This window comes from Euwallacea fornicatus, chromosome 36 (assembly GCF_040115645.1).
Source record: "Euwallacea fornicatus isolate EFF26 chromosome 36, ASM4011564v1, whole genome shotgun sequence".
Lineage (NCBI taxonomy): Eukaryota > Metazoa > Arthropoda > Insecta > Coleoptera > Curculionidae > Euwallacea > Euwallacea fornicatus.
In genome coordinates, this window is record NC_089576.1 from 224,307 (window position 1) to 248,597 (window position 24,291).

Here is a 24,291-nt window from a genome sequence, read left to right on the forward strand (position 1 = left end):
GAGATTTTTTGCGTTTGATGGAAAATTAATGTTGAACTAACCAGAAACGTTATATGTATATACAAAAGCTTCACGTCAATTAAATCACAAGGATTTAATGGTATTTTTGAGCAAAAAAATATTTCGGGAATATAAGAGGGAGGTGAACTTTACTGTGGCTAATGGCTGATATACGAGACGGTTCTACGAATGAAATTAGCGAGGAAATTCTGGTTAATTCAGGTTGTGATATTGTAATGGAATAAAGGGGATTTTCAACTACTAGCGTTAAAAGGATCCATTATTGGGCCTGTGAAAACGCTCTAAAATGTGATTGCTACCATTAAATGAAGACATTTGAGAAGTTAGTTAATGATGAATCGTTGTCTCTCTAGTCTTTGGAATTTTTATAATAAAACTGAAATCGACTCTTATTACGCATGCTTGGTTTACGTAAAGGGTTAGCCATGTAACTCGTTTATTAGGAAACTTTTGACATCCCACCGTCGTAGCCCAATAAATCTTGGTTTTAGAGTAGAATCTACCATTTTGAATCTAAGTCAAAATTTTCAAAATGGCGGCACTTTCGGCTACACCGGACGTAGCCGTCAACTTTATTATGTCAAATAGATCCATGGAATTTCGCTGTCGTTTTTGGATTTATCGTCAAATTTTAAGGCCAAAAAAGTGTTTTATGTCTAACACCGACCGTTTCTGAGTTATACCGGAAAATTTGAAAACTTTAGCAGCTGAACAATCCTCACTGAAATTGGTACTGCGCACTAACTCCTGTGAATTTTGGAATCGGTGTTTTGGGGCTCAAAGAAGACCTAGTAAGCTTCGTTTCTGACGTATTTCGATTTAACAAAAAGAATTCCACGGTCCCCAAAACATGGCTCTGGAGTTGCATGGCTTCAAATCTCAATAACTTACTAATTTCAAGTGGTACGCCTTGTTCAGAATCGGTCCAGGGAACCTTAATAGTATTTGATATAGAGTTAAATTCCAAACTCCAAAATGCTTTGATTTATAGGGTGTCCAACTTAAAATATGTAAGCTACTGAGGTTTAACTTCATGCGACTTCGGAAGCACGTTTCAGGGGTCGTGGATAACATGTTTTTTCAAATTGAGACATTTTAAAACGTAGTTTGCTAGGCACCCTTGAGGCCGAGAACGCCGGGCTCGAAGTTGGCAGCAGTTAACCCACAATACCGATTTCAGTGGTACCTTGCACCTGTCGAAATTTTCCGGTATAACTCGAAAAGGACACATTTTAAATATAAGAGACTACACGCAAAGCGGTCTTAAAACTCCACGAAGAGCCCGAAAATGAGAATAACATTACGGAGTTTCGATTAAAATAACAAAGTTGGTAGCTACTTGCGGTACAACCAATAGTGCCGCCATTTTGAAAGTATTTTACTAGTATTTAAAATGGTTGACTCTAGTCTGAAAACAAGTTTCATTGGGCTACGATGGTGGGAAATCAAACATTTTCTAATGAATGAGTTGCCTGGTTAACCGTGTACATGAAGCGAGATGCCCCACGTACCTATATACGTATGCATGGTAATAAAATGTTTAAAAACGTTGTTATTCAAATTTCTTCATGGAAAGCGCAATGACGAAAGAGGCCCATTTAGGCACCTGCAGAAAGTGATTTTACAATCGTTCTAGCCAAAAATGATCAAACTCTTTAACCATTTATTCTATATGGTAACTTTGACACATTCCAAAACCAAATCTCGTTTTTTGCAAAATTTATTCAGTTACCTGGTTTTCACGCAATTTTGTAAAATATTAACACGTAAAACCCCGTGCTGTGTGTTAAAATTCGTCGTATGTTTAATGTGTACTTTGTAGCCAACTTTTGCTCAATTTACCAAAGCATTCGGTAATACGTTGTTTGGCCCGGATATATCCACTTGATCAATAACGAAATAATCATTCATTTGCTGCTCTAGATTATGAGAACCGTATCAGATGGCCGTACAGAACTGTGTTGTTAACATAGAATCCTCATCGATGTAACAACATATGCAACATAAAATCGTATTACAAGTTCGTTAAAGACATCGGAGTGAATCTTAATTAAATCACAAGGAGGCAACTCGACGGTCCTGATTGTGAACTTGGCCCGAAATCACACGCAAGAAAAGATGCAGTCTGCTGGTAACGTTTCCGCCAATGGTATCCCACGTTGCACGAGTCTGTATGAAAATCATGACATTGACATTTTTAGAAAATCTTTTCGGCATGCGCAAAAGGGACATAGCTGAAAAAACAAGGCAGTTTTCAAGACTAACGATCTTTCAGGACATTAATCAAAAATTTATTTACAGGATTTATTTTACAGGACTTGTAAAAAAGGCCTTCACAACGATGTATGAACAAGGACCGAAAGCAATTCGGGACTTTGACATCATCGACTGTGAAATAAGACCAAAAAGAGCCGACAAACAAAAATGGACCACAACAACAACATAAAAGATGCTAGAAAATCCCTCGTCGGCGGGAAAATTCTAGCCAAAGATCAGGGGGGGACCTAAACCATCTCCCCTCAAAAGAGGAAAAAGGATCCCAAAGAGATGACTGAGTAAGAAGCGACGGTCCCGCTTGTCTCTCTTAAACACAGGTCAAAACAAAGCGACCCAAAACCGAGATCGAGGTTGTTCGGGCACGGGCTCGAAAACTTCTTAAAACACGGGTATTTTTTAGTGGGTGAAAACCCCACACAGGCTGGTGCACGGGCACCAGTATCGTCTTACCGACAAGATTTTTTGCCCCAGGGTCGCGCCCCTAAAAAAAAAAAAAAAAAAAAAAAAGACTAACGAGACAAGACATACGTTAATTGCGCCGAATATGAGAAGGGTCAGTATGAGGATCTCTGAAATGGGCCGAGGTACAGGAAGAAGTTATGCGATTCAAGGACTCACACAAATGACACCACATTGATATCTCATGTGAGGCAGCCACAAAAACGCACATATTCCTTATTATTTTTTGTCGCCTTGTGCCTTTTACCGTTTCCATAATCCCCATGAAATTGACTCCTGTGAAAAACAATGTTCGAAAAATTGGTGGAAACACTACGCATAATAAATTATGCCCCTGTATCGAGGGCATAATTTGACAAATACATATGCATAAATAATGAGACTGAAACCTGAATTAAAACGTCGGCAGAGTCTACTCAATTCTCAATTAAATATTTAACAAAACAAAATGGTTTGAACCGAAATTGTAATTAATGAAATATAATCAATAGACGTTAGACAAGGACGAAAAGTGCGTTTTTTATTGTTGCCGAGTCCGTCAGGTAATGGGACTTTTTAGATAAAGCGTTTTAGGAGGGAATAAAAATGAGTTGCTAGATAAATTGTGGAATAGAACACTCGTATAATGATGGTGGAACGGACATCAACGTGTCGCCCTAGAATTTCCCGATCGTTTTCAATTTTACCTTCACAACTTCAAAATTGCCTGAAAATATTCTCTAAGCGAACCTTTATGCGTGGAAATGTTATTTTAACGTTCAAGGGAAAGTTATGAAAACTGGAACTCCTTCGGCATATTGAAACAATTCGGCGGTTGGTGTCATACGAAAGTAAATTGTCGTAAAGGTTTCGACAATTTAATTTATTTAAACTGAAAATGTGACCGCACAAACGACTGAATCAGTTTGGTTTGTCTCTATTGCTAATGAGGCTAAAATTTTCTTCAGCGTTCACGATTACTTAATTTATTTAAAACTAATAATAACACTGCCAGGATGACGTTTGGCAAAATTTCGATTTTTTTTTTAACGACCACGGTAGGTCAAGCTCATAAAAAGAATTAGAAGTCGATGAATTGCTCCCCTAAAACTGCATGTACGTGAGAACAGAACATCGAGAGAAACATTAAACATAGAGAATCAGCATTGTGACAGGACTACGTGGAAATAAGCACTGTTCTTTCCACAAAAATTGCTATCTCGCTCCATGAACTGCTTCATAAAAATCCAGATTTTAAAGCGATGAAGGCTAGGAACTCATATACAGGGTGTCCCACAAGTGTTTCATTATATTTCAGTGGGTAATAGTACATTGAAAAATAATATGACTCCCTACATAAACCATATTCCAATATTGCTTCATTAAGAAGATACAGGGTGTTAAACTTAAAACACACCTGGAATATTTCAACGTATCAGAGTATCAATGAACAGGCGAGCTCAATTATGTATTGAACAAAATGGCCACCAATTTTAACAATTTCTATAATGTTATAGCAAATTAATAATATTTAAAACAAACTTAATATTATTAAAACCATTTAGAGAATATCGTGCATATAGACGGTATTCAATTCTTTACTGGCAAACGGTACGTCGGACGAAAAAGAGTCAAATGAGCATTTTTCTTCTAAATGAAATTAAACTTCTAAAAATAATTTTTATTTTGATAAAAAGCAGTGGCGCACCATGTTTTTCTTTAAAAATGTGCCGAGAGGTGCCCGTACGCACGTCACTGGCGAAACGAAAAATAGCCCTTTTGCATAAATAAATGCGTCTACATTAACTCTCAAAACATGCCAAATTTCACTTACATATCTCAAACGGTTTTGAATATATCAATAAAAGTTAGATTTTTTAAGTAAAGTTTAACACCCTGTATCTTCTTAATGAAGCATTATTGGAATATGGTTTATGTAGGGAGTCATATTATTTTTCAATGTACTATTACCCACTGAAATATAATGAAACACTTGTGGGACACCCTGTATATTCATAAATATTATATAAATATACAGGGTGTTTGAGAAGCATCGGACCAACTCTCGATTGGCGATAGAGCATAAATATGTGGAACAAATCTAAAATGCTGGGTTTCAGAGGTAAGAATGTTTAAGTGTGGACGGAAACGGCGACATTACAGAATAGTTCTTAACGCGGTAAAAAAATAATAAATAATAATAAGGCGATAAATTTGTGACTGTGACAATAAATAAAATGGCCATGTGTAACTACACCAGCCCTGTATTTACCTTGATACTTATTTAAAGTAAGTAATATATCAAAGTATTGTTGGACCGTATAAATTTTTCTCTGAATTTGCATAAACTTTTAATGACGACATAAATAACTTTGAGACTTACTAACCTGCCTAAGGACCATCCACACCTAAGTGTCTGTTGTTCGCCAATGCGGTCAAAATTCTTTTTGAACTTGATGGCTAATTAGTAAGTTTTTTGCCTTCTAATGAAGAAATTTGCAATTTTTTTTCTTAGAGGAAAATTTGCGTTGTTGTATCAACCGCTTCCAAACCCACCGACTCAATCATACACGATCTCTACTGACAAAAATGTAATACAAAAATCAAGTCTTCAAAAAGGCACATCTCTTGAACAAACTCTTCTAAAAATTTTTTTTTGCAATTTCACACTTGGTTAGATGTTCTCCATCCCCAATCGAGAGTTAGTCCGATACTTTTGAAGTACCAAGTATGCAATAAACTCATATGCTCATAAATGAACTGACGAATGACACAACAAATAAATATCAATTTTTATTGACTTTTATTGCCAGTTTATAAACACATTATGACTTAGAATTACTTTTTGGGCCACCTGTTTCTTCTGAATATTTCCAGAACTTATTAGAATACAGCAGGGCGTTTAAGGTCAACAAAATTGACTATCCAGAACAAATAGCTCAAGTATTCTAAAGCTCGTTTTTTCAAACTCCTAGCAACTTTGCCAACTAGACGATTTCCATTCGAACGACCAAATCACAGTCAAGTGTTTGCTAATTTCTTTATTTCCACGAGAACAATCTCGCTGGCAATGTTACCAGTAGTTTGAAAAATCGGATAGCATAGGGTTTTACCGACGGTTCTGGGAAAATTTGGGTCACTACATTAAAGTTATGTTTTAAACAGTTTTTTTCTTAAATATAATAATAATGCGATTGCTATTGTACTGATCTCAAAGCAATTGGAGGCCTCCCTGCTCCCAGCCTTGCCGATCCTCGTGCTTGACATACGATAAAGCTAATTAATTAACTTTGCTAATTTACCTTCAAGTTCGAAAACACTAGTTGACCCAACCCGTTCCAAATTTTGTGACAATTGAAGCGAATTATTCCACACCAGAAAATACAATAACGTTGGTCAACAATCGCAGGACACTGTTACAGTAACGTCCTCGGCGGACACTGGACAAGAGGAAACTTTGCCGGCTCCAACTTTTGAAATGGCCGGACAAGTATGCGTCCCTTAAGAAGCGTGCAGGCGCAGCCATAATCATGGATGTCCGATCAGCGGACATCGAGCAACACAAACATTTTCCAGCCTTTACGTGTACTTCGATTGCCTTTTCACTGCCAAATGCTAATTTATTAATAAGGTTTGCATTTTAATAAGGTACTTAACGTGCACTAAAGTGATAGAGTTTACGTTAACGATAGGCCAGGTCAGGATATATACATATAGGGTGGATCGGCTTGTACTAACGGGACTCGGACGTTCGATGGAAGGTCTTATTTTAAAGCGACATAAACGTATGTGTATAGGGAAGCCCTCGGTCTCCGCTATACAGCACGTTCAGATTAAGATATTATTTTCATCAATATGAAACCGATTTGAAAATCTACAGAGTTATTGAGAAAGTCCTTGGACGAAAATTTAGGAGGCGGCAGCTGACGTTATTTTAGGGGAAAGCGCTCAAATGAACCAGAGTACTTGAAAGCAATGGAGGAAGACACAGTTTTACTTTTCAAAAACATAAATTTTAATCGAAAAAATTAAAATAACAATTGTGACGTACAAAAAGGAGTTAATAGATTTTAGAAGAAAGTTAGCTTCTATTTTAAATTTTAAAGGGTTTCCGTGAACATTACAGTTTAGAAAGTGCCATGACTGCGATTAACATTATCAAACCGACTCCGGGCAGCGTTGTAGGAAAATTAGGAGCAGAAGCAACATTAGGAGTTTTGGTAAATAGAGTTTGACAGTTTTACTCAGCGTTGTCAATATTTAGTTACTTTTACGAGCCCCATTTCCTTTTCATTGCACTGTGATTTTCAATTTTTAATGGAGATTTTCATCACGCTACATCAAGCATTAATTCTTGTTCTCTGCTATGAGGAATAGCACATGCTAAAAAAAGCTGACGCCTACGGAAGGCCTTCATTCAACCGTATAACTTTAACTGCCGGTTAGTTCTTAATTGATACCCGTCGTTCCCCAACTGAACATTGAAAAACCAGTCCTTAGTGAATGATTTTGAGACCTTACGGCCTTCGCAGTTAATGATCGAAAAGAAAAATCCAGACATTTCCGGATCCTTCGCTTGGTTTTTGATCTTTTAAAAAACGTTTTCTGTTGTTCGTGACGACAAATGTTAACTTGAATTAAGGTACTGGGGCTCTTCCGTCGATGCACGCGTTCTACGAACAGATTCCTATAAAGTTCAAGGAATTTCGAACCAACTTGCTCTCTACTTTGATCCGTTTAACTTATTTCGTAAAGAACACAAAATGTGTTTGAATAGATGAACATTAAAGGTTTTCTAATGCCATTAAGGCATTAGAAAAGGAGCAGGAAGATATTTCACCCCTTTTGTTCTATCTTGTTAGGATTTTAATTGGGCGGCACGACGCGTTGATATGTAAATTTGGTATGTAAAGACAATTTATAAAGGGCTATAAAGTTTATAGACAATGTATAAGTTTATGAACAATTTGATGGCAAATATTCAAGTTTCTAGTGATCTTCCTTGTACTTGCCTCAGGATATTCTTCGAGTTGGTGCAGCGCCGCTTCCTCAATTTCAAGTGTTCGTATAATTCGAGGTCTACCTTCTGATGTACGTTTATGGAAACTACCAGTTCCGATAAGACGTTGATGGATATTTTAAAAGGTTCAGGAATTTGGAGCAAATTTCGTTGATATATCTCAAGCGGCTTCGGAAATATTCATTAAATTCCATTTTTTCGTAAAAATTTGCAGCCCTGTATTTTTGTAACGGAGCATTTTCGGAATATAGTATATATATGACAAACTGTCATTATTTCTTCATGTAGAATTTCACCTTAAAATAACGCATACCATTAAGCAACACCCTGCACAACTTACTTCAACCTTTTGAAGCTTACTCAAAAGCACGAAGCGCCCTTTTATTTTTTTAAAATCTTTCCTGAATATGATCTCTTCGTTCTACTCACCACCTATACTTTGTTCTGTCCAAATTTTGAATTAAACTACATAGACAGGAATAAAATAATGAGGTCATCAACCATAATAGTATCGATTGATCTTGTTAGAGACGCTTTCAGTTTTTGTACAAACAAGTTTATTGTAAGCATAACAATAGAGACCAGGGGTGCTAATACCGATCCAATAAAATTCAATTCATAAAAGACGTAGAAGCCTTTAACAATCGACAATATAGAGCACATAGCTGTAATAGTGAGTAAACCCGTTTTATATTGAGTGCTGATGCGTTTATTGCGACGTGCTTTAAGGTTTAAAAAAATGTTACGTGTGCAGCAAGCCTGTGCGTAAAGTGACAGGAGATCTGTAACAGGTCTAAGGGGAGAAAAGTCTCAGTGCAAACACATTTTGATTATAACGTCACGAACGAAAGGGCTTCGCTTACTCTCGAAAGGAGGTCACTTTCGAAAGATTACAACAACAGGATGTAAGGAAAACACAAAGACATTAAGGTCAATAACATTCAATTTTATTGGCCTACTGTCTTAGAACTAAAAATAAAAAATAATTTAAGAATATCTACTACAACAACTGAACAAATAAATACAATACAAATGTCTTTACCTTAAGACCTCTTAAGGTCTATATTGGGTAGTGAAAGGGCCGTCTAATGACTCGATACCCATCCCGTCGTTACTAACTTGGATAATTTTTTGCTCACCAAAATCGTGAACAACTCCATAAACAAAGGTTGGCCGTGTTCCCACGTGCTCCCAGGACTTCGAAGTCCCGAAGCCTTGTACCGTGCCGGTCTAGACCCAAACTTCGACTCCCTGTTCCTGATGTTCCTAATCGATCAATTCTCCTTTAGGGCAACTTTCAAATTTGTCGCCTCTATTAGTGCATATGAGTTTTTGGAAACAACCATTTATTATAATGACCTTAATTTAAACGTTTTACAATGTGGGAAATTCGTTAGAATATACATATAGACTCAGAATGCATAAGCACCGGGCCTGAATTTCTCATAACACTAGATCGTAGAAATCTTTCCTACAAGTTTGAGACATGTAGAAACCTAAAATAGTGAATATAGTAATTAACAGTGTATTTTATGAAAAAATTGTTAAATTTTAAGATTTTCGCTTAATTTAAATTACCTATTCCGGAAGGAAGCAAGTCCTGTAAGTGAAAAACTTCGCAAGTTCTGCAAACTTTTCAGAATTTTCTGACTCAATCAACCTCACCGCCCATCGATAAATTTTTATACGCCACTGAGATATCTCGATTTTACGAGATTCATGGCCATTAATCGACACTTGTAACTTGTATCGCGACACAACCGAAACAAATGTATTATTACAAATGCATACGCGTAACACATATAGGGTGATCTGAGGAAAATTTTATACCTCTATTTTTAATATTTGGCATGAAAATGTACAAAAACGCTCGGACCTCTCGATTACGAGGGGAACAATTTTTTATTGCTTTATATGCTATACATCACATATTATACCGGGTGATTCAAGAAGATGGCTCACTTTTATAAATTTTTTGTTTTTAAACTTAGAAAGTTAAAATTTAGAGAGAAGCTACATATATGAGAATAGAGCCGATTGATTGGCATTAATGACCTTTATCTAGCAATTCTGGTTTAACCGAAAGTGGCCTCAACTTTCGATTTTTAAACGTAATGCTCCATAATTTTTGCATTTTTGGAGTCTAAAAGTTATTTTTAGTCTTAAAAAATGCAATTTAAAAAAATATATATTTTTTTTGTGAAAAAAACCGATGCGCTGTTAGTATTTGGAAAATGTCGTCAATGGCTTTCCGATGCTGCGGGACTTTATGCAGAAAGGTTGCCACTTAGAAACCATCTAGGCCGTCAATATTTAAACTAATTTATTTACGCTTTCCAAACTCTGCAGTAGTGACAAATCGTATCCTACGTAACAGCAGGACTTTATTTAATAGCGACAGTAGTTTTCCTCGCATTAGGTTCAGTGGGGAGGTGGGCCTTTGATGAGGCAGAAAAAAAATTAATCTTAATTAGTGTTAATTACTAAAACGATTAATTGTCCTGTTCTTATTATTATGATTTAAAAAACCGATAAATAAGCAAGTAATACATCTTAACTTTTCCAATCCTATTTAGAAACATTTTTGTTCGTCTTGGAAATAGCAGTGTATCTCGGTGACGTGTTTCTATAAACGGCATTGGTAAAGTAAACGTCCAAACTTTAAACATCTAGTCCAAACTAACTAAAATTTTACTCTTTTTACTTAATTATTGGTCATAATTTCGTTTCCATTTCCGTAAAATTTACGAAATGCTGATTCGAAAAGAAAAACTTTGGGCCTTTCTCGTGACGTTCCTGCAAAGCTAATCTAATGAGGGGGCCGGAGCAATGACGTAGGAAATGCGAAATATGTATATCGCATCCCATTTTCTTCCGTGAAATTTATCTTCTATTATCAGAGCTACTCTCTTTGGACTTACTATTTTAGATTAAAGTCACGATTTAAAAATTGCGTTCTGTCATTCTTTTGAAAGTTCCTTGTCTCTCGAAATCATGGACTTCCTCCGTTTCAAAACAGCAAAAGGGGAGGATTTCGTTATCACAATATTCGATCGTTTGGCCCACCATTTAAACCTCGATTATAACGGTTTGGTATTGCAAACTGGGATTCAACAAGTGTAAAAAAAACAACTCGGGAGTCAGTTTAGGTTCATTTTTGTATTTACTTAACTATGGCGTGTTGTGCGAAAAGAACGTGCGGATATTAAACAACTTGGAGAATCAGATTGAACAACTGACAAGTTTTATCATTTTTCACTTGATTTAAAATAATCTCTGCATATTGTGACAGATACATAGTACATCGGTATTTACCTGTTTTCGATCGAGCGCAATCTCGGACGAAGAGTCACTACGTTTCTATTTAATTAATCTTAATCACCGCACAAATTTTTACCAAATTTTGTTCATATTTTCAGTTGAAATTTGATAAATTCCGCGAACGAAACGGAAGGAATCGGGAAGACGCCATTAACATTGTCAAATGACGCGTTATTCTTTTGTTTCCAAAGCCTTCTTAACCCAAAGCGTGACCCCGCGTGACGCGTCATTGTCAAATGACGTGTCGATTTGAACGTACTCAAATGAGTCAAGTTCTGTTTCCATAATAAAAAATACCAAATTAAATCAATCAAACTGCTTGTCGCCCCAAACGAGTCAATATGTTTTTGAGTCACTTTCAACGTGTCGTAATTAGGAAATGTATTAACGAATTTCATTACGCCTTGATAGTTTTAATGTTTTAACGAAAAAATATGAAGTAAAACCGCGAACAAAACATGTTCTCTGCACCAACACTGATGTATGCATTAGGAAGCGCCCAAAAAGAAGAGGAAGTGGAATAAGGAGATACTTTGCTGGTTTTGTGGGAACAGTTTTGATTTCTAGGCATAATTACACTTAAAAAGAAACACATTTTGATTTGCAATAAAAAATTAATGTATTAAAGCACTCCAAGCTGTGAAAACGTATGTATAATAAATTTAAGTCATTATAGATTAATCCCCTTCTACAGCAACTTCAGTCACTGCATGAACATAAAACGGCCCTTCCTTAACAAACGCTTCGAGCCTTTCTTGAGTGCTGCGATCAAAAACTTGCCCTTGCGACAATAATTTAACAATTTCATATTTGGCTTCTTTACAATCTTTTATAGTTTCAATGCTTCGGTCGAGTAAAAATTCAACTAAACCTAAAAAAGAAATCTTCCTGCACCGTTAAAGTAATTGCCTAGTACTAAAATACCTGGAGTGTTTTTAATGGCTTCTTGTCCCCAAATCTGCCCAGAAATGGCGTTTAAAACCCCCAGTCCCGCTAAACGTAACTCTGAAAAAGGATTTTTGGCATATTTAGTAATAACTTCCATGGGTTCCGCCCCAAGAAGTTTGAACCATTTTTCTGTTATTTGTATTATATCAAGTCTGCTATCGCGCAAGAGATTTTCTATACAACTCAGAGCCCGAATGCGTGTTTCTGTAGGCAGAGATGGTAAAAGTTTTGAAATGGTTCTTATAGTTCCCTCCATTTTGATTCCTACAATTTTTGGGCTGGCTTGGCTTAACCATTAATTACAGAGTAATTACCCATAGAATCCAGAGCAACTTTCCCTTGACAAGTTTGACCAATGTACCCGATCACATCTAGTGAAACTCCAATAATAGTCAAATCACTGCTTTCAATGTTGGAAAATAAATGATCAAACACCAATGGGTGCTTAGCCAACAATTCTCTAGGTTTTAGATGCCCTACATGACCAAAAAACTTTAAAATTCCTAAAGAGCATAGAATTTTGATTTTAGGGTAATGTTAATAAATAATGGAAAACCTAACCAGGCTGACACAATTGTGTAGTAACTTCATCTTCAGTTACCCAAGAAAATATCTTGCTTAAAACCCCAGTTTGTTCCAAAAACATATACCCATGTTCACTTCTAACAAACTGGGACAAAATCTCTATAATATTCATTTTAAATAACACATCGTTACTTCCAAGCTCATCAATAATTTTTGGAATTAGACCCGTGGATTTAAAGGTATTGAAGCTATGAGTAGATTCTGCTGAAATTGTTATGATAATCTGAACAAGAAGATTAATCAAAAAGAAAGAAAACCATGTTGTATTATTTTATACCTCAAACACCCTAAGTCGCACAACTTCACTGATACTCATTACCCTTTCAAGTTGCAGCAGCACTTCATTACTAGTAATTTTATTGGCTCCAGGAACAGTATTCCCCAGGGCAATTATGATATCAGCAGCCTTTTTTGCTACCCCTAAATGATTATCTCCCAGACATAATACAATATTATTTATCAATGCAGATTGTTCACATAAGGAACACAAAGCCTCTTCATTGGAAATTGACCGTTCAATTTCTTTAAGAGCCATAAGTTTGACTGTGTGGTAAGGATGAGTAAGTGCTCTTTCTAAAGAGGTTTTGTATTTGGTGGTGCTTTCACCGAGATGTAAACTGCTGAGACATAATGAGAGCACTTCACATGCTAAATCCACCTGTTCTCTGAAAAGATTTTTTTAATGTAAAAAAGTCACTATTTCTTACTTTTTAAATTGAAATATTGATAATTTGTGGGTATTGGAAAGTAACAATTTTACTCTACCTTTACTATACTTACGAATTGGAATCATTCAAGCAATCAAATACCACAGGAAGTTGTAAAGAGTTGGAAATTCTGGATGTTTCCTCATGAGGCAACGCTTTGAGATGATCTCTCAGCTCACTTAAGGTTGACATTCGCAGATCTTCCTGTGATAAATTGGACAATTTACTGGTGAACCATTCCTCGTCTGAGGCCATTTCTTCAAACGATTATTTGATATGAAATAACTAAATTAAATTCGTCTTTCTCAGGGTTTTGATCTTTTTGTCGTGTCACTGTTTACAAATAATAAAGTTTTCCTAATGTAATGCTGATAACCAGTGCCGTCAGCTGGTTGTCAAATTTATCGTGAATGCGCATGCTTCCTGAAGGTGCTTCGCTTTTCAAGGAATGGTGATGGTCGGTTGGTGTAATCGTTTGATAAAGAGTTGAAAACGTTTTGTCATTAATTTAAAAAGGTTCGTCGTACCTGAGACCTGAAGGGGTATTCTTGAATCTATCAATCAAGATCAGAAAGTTGAATAGCTTGGCTTTGGTTACTGAAGATTTTTTATTAGCTTAAAAATTATTTTATACTTATAATTTAATTAATAATGGAAGAAATTACTAATATTGAGATGAAGGTGTAACTGGAACGATTCTCTTTACACGCTTACAGCCAACATGAAAATAATTAAACAAAACTGACAATAATCAGGTTCGCTAACAAAAAAAAACAAAAGTTTATTTACTAATCAGGTGTCAAAAATTCTTAAAATCTGAAGATGTGTCACAAAGTGGATATTTTGGGTGTTAAAATGTAATTTAAAGCCATTTTTTAGTCATTTCAATTAATAGCAAGAGAGATGGAATCCCAAGAAAGTAAAAAAGTCAACTTAGAAGAGTTGTCAAGGGAAGAATTACTCAAGAAATGCAAAAACCTTATCGCTTTGGCCGTAAAGGCCAAGATCTCCAAGGAAACCCTGCAAGAAGAGAATAACAATTTACGGGAACAACTGGACAAACAACTTACAAATGACGTTAGCACAGAGCTAATTAATACATTAACAAATGAAAAGTTGTCTTTAGTTACTCAAATCGAAGACCTTCAATTAAAAAACAAACATTCTGAAATTAGCCACAATTCGTTATTAAACCAAATACAATTATTAGAAACTGAGAACACTTCCTACAACAGACAACTAAAAAGACTTGAAGACGAGAATGAGCAGCTTATTTCTGATATGTCCACACTGGAAGCTCAGATTTCAGAACTTCATAAATTAGGTATAGAACAGAAAGAGAAATTATTGGAACTGGAGAAATCTAATGGAGAAACCATAATGGATTTACAGAAAAAATTAGAAGTAAGTTTAGAGGAAGTTAAGAAACTTAATGATAATTTAAAAATGAGAGAAAATGAGGTATTGGAACTAACACAAGAATTGCAAGCTGAAAAAATTATTAGCAGTAGCAGTAGAAATAAAGGCAATGAAAATTGTAATAGTCATATTAAGAAAATAAATGAACTTAAACTTAAAAATGATAATTTTAATCAGCAATTAAAGGATATGGAGAACGTTAATGATAAACTAAAGGACAAAGTAGCAATATATCACTCAAAACTTAAGAAATTCATTTTGATGTCCAAAGAAATTAAACAAGAGAAAAATCAAGTCTTACAGATCTTTAAAGCATACACAGAGCAAATAAAAGATTGGAAAGACCAACTTCTAACTGCAAGCCAACAACTTATTATGATAGTCAGAGATCTCCAGGAAGAAAATAGGTTACTTAAAGACGAGACAAAAATACAAATGGACCGATTTGAAGCAGAAAATAGGGAATTAAAGGAAAATCTGAGAACTCAAAACAACATTGAAACACTTACAGAAAATTATAAAACTGAGATTGACAAACTAAATAATAGCATAAATGAATATATTAGAGAATTAGCTTTGAAAACAAGCATCATTGAAGAAACCACTAAAAGTATTAAAGTGCTTGAAGAGAGCAAGAAATTGAGTGAGACATTCCAACAACAACTGGTAGAAAAGAATGTGGAGCTTCAGCAAGCATCTGAGGCGTTGATTCTAAGTAGGAAGGAAGTAGATATGTTGAATGAGGCCTTAAAGAAATTTATGGATACTGAGAGAAGATTGGCAGATCAGTCTGGTGATGAGATCCTTAGATTGGCCCAAGCTAATAAGATTTTAGAGAAAAAAGTTACCATTTTGAAGGAGGAAATAGAAAGTGTTCAAGAAAGAGTGCAGGTAAACGATTGTGCTCAAATTACAGAGAAAGGTAAATATAACTTTTTTGAATAGGTGAAAGTAAAAATAATCACTAAAAATTTATCTCACTAAATTATGAGTTTAGATAAGGTTTCTAGATAACTTTAATTCAGGCTAATAAAGTCTATATACTTTTGCTAAATTTGTATACTTTTCACATTCATTAAAAACTATGTTGAAAATTATCTAAATTTGTCCAGTCATAAAAATGATTGCAATATTTAAAAATTATTTAATTTCAAGATATGCCCTCAACATCTCCAGAAAACAGAGTAAACCTAAAACGAGAAAATTCCGAGATTCTCATGGAAATGAATCAAATGAATCACGCATTAAAAGAGAGAGGAGAAATTATATCCCAACTTGAGGCACACTGTGATGAAATTAAGAAAAAATTGCAGGTGTATGAGTCACAAGCAAACCGAAATGTAGATTCAATTAGTGAAAAAGAAGCAACTATTAGAGCACTACAAAGTGAACTACAAATACTCAAACAGCAAAGTAACATACATAATGATTCATCTAAAGACATAGAGATTGCTAATTTGAAAACAGAAGTTGCAAATTTAAAAGAAACTTCATATGAAACAAGCTATGCAGAAAGTGAGAATATGTCCACTTCCACGATTTCTAGATCAGAAGAGGCAAGTCGCTTGAAAGATCTAGAAGGATCTTGGGAAGAAAGATATGGAAAGCTTCGCACTTTGGCAATTAAACTGAAAGCAAAAATCAGAGACCAAGTGAATATTATTGGCCAATCACAAAGAGAAAACGAAGATTTAATGAAGAAGCAATCAAATAACGTAAAAACGATTCATAATCTTCAAAACCAAATAGATGAGCTACAAGATAATTTAGACCAGGTTAAGACAGAAAATAAACAATACCTCTCCAAGCTGAATTCAGTGGCCGAGACGATTTCCAAAGACAAGCAGTTGTTAGTGGAAAATGAAGAAACAATTAGCAATTTGAAGAAAGAAATTGATGTACTCAGCACTGAAAAACAAACTGTTGAAAACTGGAAAAAGGAAGTTGGAGCCAAAGTTAAAACTTTGAGGAAAGAACTTGAAGCCAAAAATTTATTGCTCAAAGATGCTGAGGGTAAAATCATAAAGTTGGAAGAAGAAATGGAGAAAATGGCTAATCAGTTAAAAATTGAGGAGGAGAGTCACAAACAAACCAAAAATCTATTGGAACAGTCCAGCACAGAAAGCAAGAGAAACTCTGTGCTTAACTTGGAAATGCAGGACTATGAAAGAAGCGTGAAAGAGCTTACATTGAAGATAGACAAGCAGAACAGCGAAATTGGTAACTTACAAACTCAACTGGATCTTCAGAAAAACACAACGAATGCATTGAGAGAACAAAACAAAACTTTAGAAGAAAGAATTCAAGAAGAAGAGAATCTGGGTAATTCTACTAATCAAGAAATAAACACCTACAAGAAAACTATATCAAACCTGGAAGATATTGTGCAGCAAAAAGAGATTAAAATCCTAGATGTTATGAAGCTGTTGGAAACTGTTCGATCTGAGAATGAAGAACTTTCAACTGAGCTCTCCAAAGTTATAGCTGAGCACCAAAAATCACTCAATCTTTTGAAATGTGAAAGAGATCAATTGAGGAACCAATTGTCAAGTACTCAGCAACACTTGAGAGACGCTCAAGATGTGTTGAAGTTAAGGGAAGATGAGTTAGGGGCTATTAAGGGCGATTACGAGACTTACAAGGTGCGGGCGCAGAGTGTGTTAAAGAAAAATCAAAACCGGGATCTTGGATTGGAGGAGAAATTAAGTGAAGAGCTCAGTTCATGTAGAGAGGAAGTTGTTAAATTGAAGGAGGAACTTAAGCACATTGGGTAAGTTGAGATTCAAAGAAAAGTACGAGTTGCGTGTGGGAGAAAAAACTTAACATAACAGTTAGTGATATTAAGAGAAACCGATTTTAAAATTTTGTTTGTGATTCTTACCAACTAAAATACTGCAAAGATAAATTTTTAATTTATTAACCGTCATTTCCATCCGATCACACACAATATTGGACATATTATCATAATAATTATTTGTTCTAGTGAAAAACTAGAAAATCAAGATATTAACAACAAAAAACTCACATTTGAGAAAGACCGTTTAGCAAAACTCTCACTGGAATTAGAAACTGAAGTGGATGAACTTAAAATATATAATGAACAGCTCAGTGTAAAGCATCAGAAAGCTCTTAATGAGCAAGCAGAGACTATTCGAAACCTCAAGGTATTTTTATCTACTTATCTTAATGTATCCTTATCATAAATCTTCCCAGGTACATGCCGAAACTTTATCCCAGTGCTATCGCCAGCAGTTATCAGAGCAAGAAGTGCGTCACAATAGAGAAATTATAGAGCTGCAAAGTCGAATTGAGAAAACTCCTTCCCCAGAAACCATTCCTGTGCATCCCAACATGCCTCGAGAAGAAGGAGAGGGATCTGAGAGTGTAGAAAGTAATCCTGCGTTGAACAATGTTCACCCAATCCCCTTGGAAAGACTGCTGGGTAAGTAAAAAGTTCGTTTGAATTTTTCGTGTTCTAATGCTTTTTTTTAGATTCCAAATCTGATGATGAGGTTGTACACTTGAAAAAATCGTTAGTGGAACAGGAATCTAAAATAATTCATTTAACGGCGTTATTATCGGATACGGAGCAGGATTTGGCGAAGCACGTTCAGATGAACAAGGTGCTTAAAGAGGAAATTAGGAGGCAACAGAGGTCTGTTGAAAGGGAGCAACACGCTGAGAATTTAGAGTATATGAAGAATGTAGTTTTTAAAGTAAGTTATTCGTGTATTTGTATTATTTGAGAATTTTCTGTCTTCCTCTAAAAGGACGTCAATTAAAACTGTTAATTTAATTTGATTATAGAGATATCACCAGTTCAAATGGAAACCTAGGAATTATGTAAGTGAGAGAAGAACCACACACGTGTTAATATACCTTTGACAAAGACCAACAAAATGGGCAAGGTCAATCTAGCCGACGCCTTCACCTGGATGTTCAGATTAGTATCGATTTCGCTACCTTCGCTGTAATTCGTTAGTCTTTGTCGGAGGCATGCTAAATCTTGTACGGTTCTTCTGCATCTTACACAATCCCTATTACCATTTGAACTGGTGATACTTATATATTTTTTCCAAAATGAATTATTGAAGTTTCTATTTGTTTCAGTTTGTTACATTAACTAGCGGCGATGAAAGGGTCCGGTTGGTTCCAGTACTAAATACAATATTAAAACTAAGCCCTGAAGAAACACAGAAACTGACCATGGTAGCCAAAGGTGAACCAGGGTTAAAAGCGTGGGCAAACTACTTGCCGTTATGGTCTCCCAATAAACCGCAATAGATTTATTATATATGTATTTTAGGCCTAAATCCAAATGAAAATAAAATTTTATTTATTATTATTATAGATTTTTTTTTATTACTACCAAAACTAACTAGGTGTTTAACAATTTACCCTTAAATGAGATTTTGTTAAGTAAAGAGTCGGTTTTTGGCGATTTAAATTTGTGTTCGGGTTCTGCAATGATCCCTTGAGATGGCGCTGAACCTGAGTGAATAATCTATGACGTAAATTTACGTAGAGTGAGTATAATGTGAATGAAGTTTGATATTTCAAAACCAAATATCATTTGTATTTGATTTCTTCAATTATCTGCATTAATTGGTAAGCCTTTATGCCTAATCGTTCCCGATTTGCTTGTAATAATCAACTGCAGCCAATGGAATAGCTGAAATGTAGATTTGCTTGCAAATTGCCGTTTCGTGATTTGATTACATTATGATTACTTCTGCGTAAACGCTAAAATTGGAAACTGAAACTGTTTCATTTAATTGTTTTTCGAAAGAAAACAAAAAAAAATCAATAAAAGAAACGCACATTTGATTTGTTTTTATTATAGAACCCTTTTAACGAAAAAATCCACACTATTCATGTTTATTATGCCAATTTTGGGCCTTAAATTTTCCACCTCTGCAGGCATTTAAGAAGCATTTAAAAGGAAAGAGGCGCCAAAACAAGTTGCAAACTTTATTATTCTATTTTTTGATAATTATTAATTTAATGAGACCTACTACGGATAAAACTAATTAAAAAAAAAATATGAATATAATTTTTCTGTCAATTTCAGTGTCTGAAACCCGCGATCAGAATTTAAGAAAATCGATGAAAATCTCCTTGACGTCACATCCAGCCAAATTGACGCACACTCATTCCATCTTCAGGGTTGCTTTAACCGTTCCACGTTTTTGCGAATCTTCTGATCTTTTCCTGATTTTCGGCAGGTGAGTGTAGTTCCATTAGAAATTTCACTATTAATTCAATTTCGATTTTGGAAATTCATTGAAATCGTCAAAACGGTTTGGGAATGCTCGAAAGTTCGATATTTTGTCAGATTTAAAGATGCCAAACGCCTTTTTCAAACTGTTTTTCGATAGCAATTTGAAAGACTTTTTAACTTAAATTATTGCGCGTTTTCCATCCAAAAATCACATTTTTTTGAAAGTGCCGAAACCGCAGTATTGCATTGTGCAATAACAATATGCTCGTCCAATATGGTTGCGCAAATGACAATATTATTTCCAATGAACTTCCGACCTTAGACATTTGAGTCTACTCTTCCTTTGGGTATTTAGATAAAAATAGTCCGTTTTGTGCGTATTTTAGATATTAGTTAGGCCTTCTGGAAGGTTTTAGTATTGATTTTTCATTATATATTGACCTACATTAACGCCTCAGTGTTTGTCGCGAACGCTGTCTGGGAATAATCGACCGGTCCCGCGCTGATTCTACACACAGCTGAGGCTGCAGTCTGTATGAAAATCAATATCAAGAATAGGTATACCCTTAGAAATCCACGGGAATTTTTCTATTATCTGCATATCAATAATACTTATCCATTACGTTTCTATTATCATAAGGTGGCGCGTTATTTGAATCAAAACCTCAAGAATGATTCTAGAGATTAAAATTATTAAAAAAAAACTTAATAGTCAAAAACTTAGTAGTGGTAAAGTAATAAAGGTCCTCTCATTTTATTTTGTTCGCATAGACCGTTTCCCAGAAATATGAGTTTTTATAAGGCGATATCCGATTAAATGGACATCGAAATGCATCTCAAAAAACATAGTACGCATCCTTGTAATAAAAATATTTTTTTTTTAGCCAGCAATAACGAGATTAATATTATAAAGGATTTAGTAGTTATTCACATCAAATATTCAAAATGCCTCTATTCATCTCAATGTGTCCTCTAATTCTTTATAGATTTCGATTTCCATGTAATTCTGCATCAGTTTATAACATCTAATTTTTTTTGGAAAATGGTCTATCCTAACAAGATTAAATAAAACGACCCTTTTTACTTAAAAATATTTTAGATTTCGAATTTTGATTTCAAGAATTAAGGAACGTCCCAAACGAAAAATTTAGAGCAACATTTATACAGGAAATCCCCTGTATATGACGCCTCTGAAAAAAATCTAAAATTATTAACGCAAACAAAGTTTTCCCATTACCGTTTATTACAATATATTGAATTTCATAATTTTAGCGTAAACTATTTCAAAAATATCACGAAAAAGGCATCTTCACAGTTTTCTTTTAAGAGTTCCTAGCTCCTTTAAGAGACAATTTTCGGGGAATGTTTAAAAAACTTTTTTTAATTTAAACTCAAAAAACACCTCTCAAAATATTTAAGCGTTATTTCCGGACACACTGTATAGAGTTGTTCAAAAGTAACAGAAATACATATTTTACTACTTGAGATCTCTTCTCTCTTTAGTTGACTTAAAACCATCGATTCCCAATCATGGGTAAAGAGAAAACCCACATCAACATCGTCGTGATCGGACATGTCGATTCTGGAAAATCCACTTCCACTGGTCATTTGATCTACAAATGTGGAGGCATCGACAAACGCACCATTGAGAAGTTTGAGAAAGAGGCCCAGGAAATGGGCAAGGGATCCTTTAAGTATGCCTGGGTCTTGGACAAGTTGAAAGCCGAAAGAGAGCGAGGAATTACTATAGATATTGCCTTGTGGAAGTTTGAGACTGCTAAATATTACGTGACAATTATCGATGCTCCTGGGCATAGAGATTTCATAAAGAACATGATCACTGGGACTTCCCAAGCCGATTGTGCAGTTTTGATCGTTGCTGCTGGAACTGGGGAGTTTGAGGCAGGGATCTCCAAAAATGGGCAAACAAGAGAGCACGCCCTTTTGGCGTTCACTTTAGGTTAGATTTTCTTCATTATCTCTTTAACGCTAACATTTCACGACATACGAATATGCAGGTGTGAAGCAGCTAATAGTAGGCGTAAACAAGATGGACAACACAGAACCTCCTTACTCTGAGGCTCGTTTCGAAGAAATCAAAAAAGAGGTGTCATCATATATAAAAAAAATCGGCTTCAACCCTGCCGCAGTTCCATTTGTCCCGATTTCGGGGTGGCATGGCGACAATATGCTGGAAGCCAGCGATAAAATGCCCTGGTTCAAGGGATGGACAATTGAGCGTAAAGAAGGTAAAGCGGAAGGCAAAACTCTCATTGAGGCTTTTGACGCCATCTTGCCCCCATCCAGACCGACCGAAAAGCCTTTGAGATTGCCTTTGCAAGTAAGTTGTTACTCATGTGCATGTATTTTTTCCATACACAAAGGTTGTTATTTTTAAGGATGTTTACAAGATTGGTGGAATTGGAACAGTTCCAGTGGGTCGTATTGAAACTGGTATTTTGAAGCCCGGAATGGTCGTAACTTTTGCTCCAGTCGGACTAACTACTGAGGTGAAGAGTGTAGAGATGCACCACGAGGCTCTACAGGAAGCGGTGCCTGGTGATAATGTTGGATTCAACGTAAAGAACGTTTCAGTTAAGGAATTGAGGCGTGGTTTTGTCGCTGGAGATTCGAAGAACAATCCTCCCAAAGGGGCCTCTGATTTTACTGCGCAGGTATGAAAAATCGTATAAGAATACTTGTACAAAATATATAACGAAATTTAAAATATAAAAACATTAACAAGTAAATAAGTGAAAAACAGCTAAAAAGTATTAGCTTCTCCCAATTTTAACAAGTAAAAAAAATTACCCGCATATTCACCGCAATACTTTGACCCAATATTGCTGTTTTAACACACTTAAGAATACTTAGATTGTACGTTTCCTTTAGGTTATAGTTCTGAACCATCCAGGACAAATCGCGAATGGATACACTCCAGTCCTGGATTGCCATACGGCTCATATCGCTTGTAAATTCGCCGAAATAAAGGAGAAATGTGACCGTCGTACTGGAAAAACTACCGAAGAGAATCCCAAGTCCATTAAGTCTGGCGATGCGGCCATAGTAAATTTGGTACCATCGAAGCCGATGTGCGTCGAATCTTTCCAGGTATTCTTCATTGAGTTTGTAGAAATTCGTCTAAAGGTTTTTTTATTGCAGGAATTTCCTCCTTTGGGTCGTTTCGCCGTCCGCGACATGCGTCAGACTGTCGCGGTGGGGGTGATAAAACAAGTAAACTTCAAAGACACTGCTGGTAAAGTCACGAAGGCCGCGGAAAAGGCCCAGAAGAAGAAATAACTAGACTTAGCAAGGACTTCTGCAGAAGGCCTCTTCATCAATAAATTCTGTTATTTTTTTAAATTCCAGCTTATTTATTTTCATCGCAAGGAGTTCCGGAGGAAAACTTGCTTTCTGATATGTTCTAGGTTTTTTTGATACTTTGTTTAACAGAACAAAATTGGCTTGATTGACCGGTGATTGACTGTCTTAGTTTTCGTTATATAATTTTTATAACACTTTTAAGTGATCTCGTAGTAAGTAAATGAGGTATGATTAGTATTTTCAGTTTATTGTAAAATTGATGATGCACTCGCCATCATTCGAGTGAAAATTGGCTTATTCTGTTTAATGTGTCCAATAAATAATGGAGATCCCAGTAAGTTGAAGGTTTTTTCTTAGCCAGTATCAGTAGCATATACCTGAATAAAAACATGGACAGTGTGAGGACAAAATTCTATGAGTTTCTTGATAAGGGAGAATACATATTTCCGAAGGAATTCTTTCATCTGGATATCGTCTAATACCATGCGTTAAAAAAAATCCGGTCAAATATGCTTTGAGATTATTTGACACCGAGCTCGTATGTCTTTGATATATTCTACGTAATCTCGAACATAAACAAATAAACCTAATTTAATTTTTAATTTTAATTCTTACCGTCCGTCAAGAAAAAATGGAACTTATATAAACCTAATTAATATTTATTTACTTATCTCAATGAAGACAAATGCTGAAAAAACACATTTTAATTTCGAAGGCGCATTCTTTGTTTATGAACTGTCCATTCCGAATAAAGATTCAACCATAAGGACTTTTTGTTTTGAATCTAAATATCAATTTTAGTACTTGGAAAACTTTATCTAATCAACACAAAAGCCGGTGCAACCTTGAAAAAGGCTAGTAATAATAAAATCTAACAAATAACAAATGTAAACGGAGTTACATTTAAGTGAAGCAAGATTTATTTGTTTGCTTGTTCGAGATTACATGGAACATATCAAAGACATACGGGCTTGGAGTCAAATAATTCCAAAGTTTGCTTGACCGGATTT

At 35.4% G+C, this 24,291-nt stretch overlaps 4 protein-coding genes across 9 annotated transcripts in view; 2 read left to right on the top strand and 2 right to left on the bottom strand.

Annotated features, from left to right (window-relative positions):
* LOC136349154 (serine/threonine-protein phosphatase 6 regulatory ankyrin repeat subunit B) overlaps positions 1-11,382 on the bottom strand; it is a 46,690-nt gene extending 35,308 nt beyond the window's left edge. For 3 of the 5 annotated variants that reach the window (XM_066300521.1, XM_066300520.1, XM_066300517.1), the window contains exon 1: positions 6,039-6,192. The gene's annotated coding sequence lies outside the window, so the exon portion shown is untranslated. Of the gene's footprint in view, positions 1-6,038; positions 6,193-8,798; positions 9,825-11,071 lie in introns of those variants that run through there. The other 2 variants (XM_066300519.1, XM_066300518.1) reach the window with 2 other exon arrangements.
* A 289-nt stretch (positions 11,383-11,671) lies between these two features.
* On the bottom strand, positions 11,672-13,703 carry LOC136349155 (26S proteasome non-ATPase regulatory subunit 5). The gene is made up of 6 exons (XM_066300524.1): positions 13,391-13,703; positions 12,888-13,275; positions 12,587-12,833; positions 12,340-12,528; positions 12,002-12,289; positions 11,672-11,948 (listed from the first exon to the last, which is right to left on the bottom strand). Exons 1-6 carry the CDS (start codon positions 13,570-13,572, stop codon positions 11,755-11,757), a joined length of 1,488 nt encoding a protein of 495 aa, XP_066156621.1. The 5' UTR covers positions 13,573-13,703; the 3' UTR covers positions 11,672-11,754.
* Positions 13,704-14,071: 368 nt separating this feature from the next.
* Positions 14,072-19,081, top strand: GCC185 (GRIP and coiled-coil domain containing 185 kDa). Its single transcript, XM_066300515.1, has 6 exons — positions 14,072-15,658; positions 15,892-17,506; positions 17,720-17,900; positions 17,950-18,178; positions 18,229-18,452; positions 18,847-19,081. The coding sequence occupies exons 1-6, from the start codon at positions 14,221-14,223 to the stop codon at positions 19,018-19,020; spliced, it is 3,861 nt and encodes a 1,286-aa protein (XP_066156612.1). The 5' UTR covers positions 14,072-14,220; the 3' UTR covers positions 19,021-19,081.
* Positions 19,082-19,263: 182 nt separating this feature from the next.
* On the top strand, positions 19,264-23,619 carry LOC136349156 (elongation factor 1-alpha-like). 2 transcript variants are annotated; one of them, XM_066300525.1, is made up of 7 exons: positions 19,264-19,344; positions 19,808-19,961; positions 21,461-21,917; positions 21,976-22,298; positions 22,357-22,632; positions 22,850-23,068; positions 23,120-23,619. In XM_066300525.1, exons 3-7 carry the CDS (start codon positions 21,488-21,490, stop codon positions 23,255-23,257), a joined length of 1,386 nt encoding a protein of 461 aa, XP_066156622.1. In that variant the 5' UTR covers positions 19,264-19,344; positions 19,808-19,961; positions 21,461-21,487; the 3' UTR covers positions 23,258-23,619. The 2 variants fall into 2 exon arrangements, with proteins under 2 accessions (XP_066156622.1, XP_066156624.1); XM_066300527.1 differs by lacking the exon at positions 19,808-19,961 and having other exon boundaries at positions 19,298-19,344.
* Positions 23,620-24,291: the final 672 nt, after the last annotated feature.

Bases quoted from the DNA above. Each gene is read 5' to 3' on its own strand.
- LOC136349155 (XM_066300524.1), bottom strand. From the start codon at position 13,572: ATGGCCTCAGACGAGGAATGGTTCACCAGTAAATTGTCCAATTTATCA. The intron at 13,276-13,390 runs GTAAGTATAGTA...AAATCTTTTCAG, and splicing joins TGCTTGAATGATTCCAATTC to AGAACAGGTGGATTTAGCAT. The intron at 12,290-12,339 runs GTAATTACTCTG...CAAAAATTGTAG, and splicing joins AGTTGCTCTGGATTCTATGG to GAATCAAAATGGAGGGAACT.
- GCC185 (XM_066300515.1), top strand. From the start codon at position 14,221: ATGGAATCCCAAGAAAGTAAAAAAGTCAACTTAGAAGAGTTGTCAAGG. The intron at 17,507-17,719 runs GTAAGTTGAGAT...TATTTGTTCTAG, and splicing joins GAGGAACTTAAGCACATTGG to TGAAAAACTAGAAAATCAAG. The intron at 18,179-18,228 runs GTAAGTAAAAAG...GCTTTTTTTTAG, and splicing joins CCCCTTGGAAAGACTGCTGG to ATTCCAAATCTGATGATGAG.
- LOC136349156 (XM_066300525.1), top strand. From the start codon at position 21,488: ATGGGTAAAGAGAAAACCCACATCAACATCGTCGTGATCGGACATGTC. The intron at 21,918-21,975 runs GTTAGATTTTCT...ACGAATATGCAG, and splicing joins CCTTTTGGCGTTCACTTTAG to GTGTGAAGCAGCTAATAGTA. The intron at 22,633-22,849 runs GTATGAAAAATC...CGTTTCCTTTAG, and splicing joins CCTCTGATTTTACTGCGCAG to GTTATAGTTCTGAACCATCC.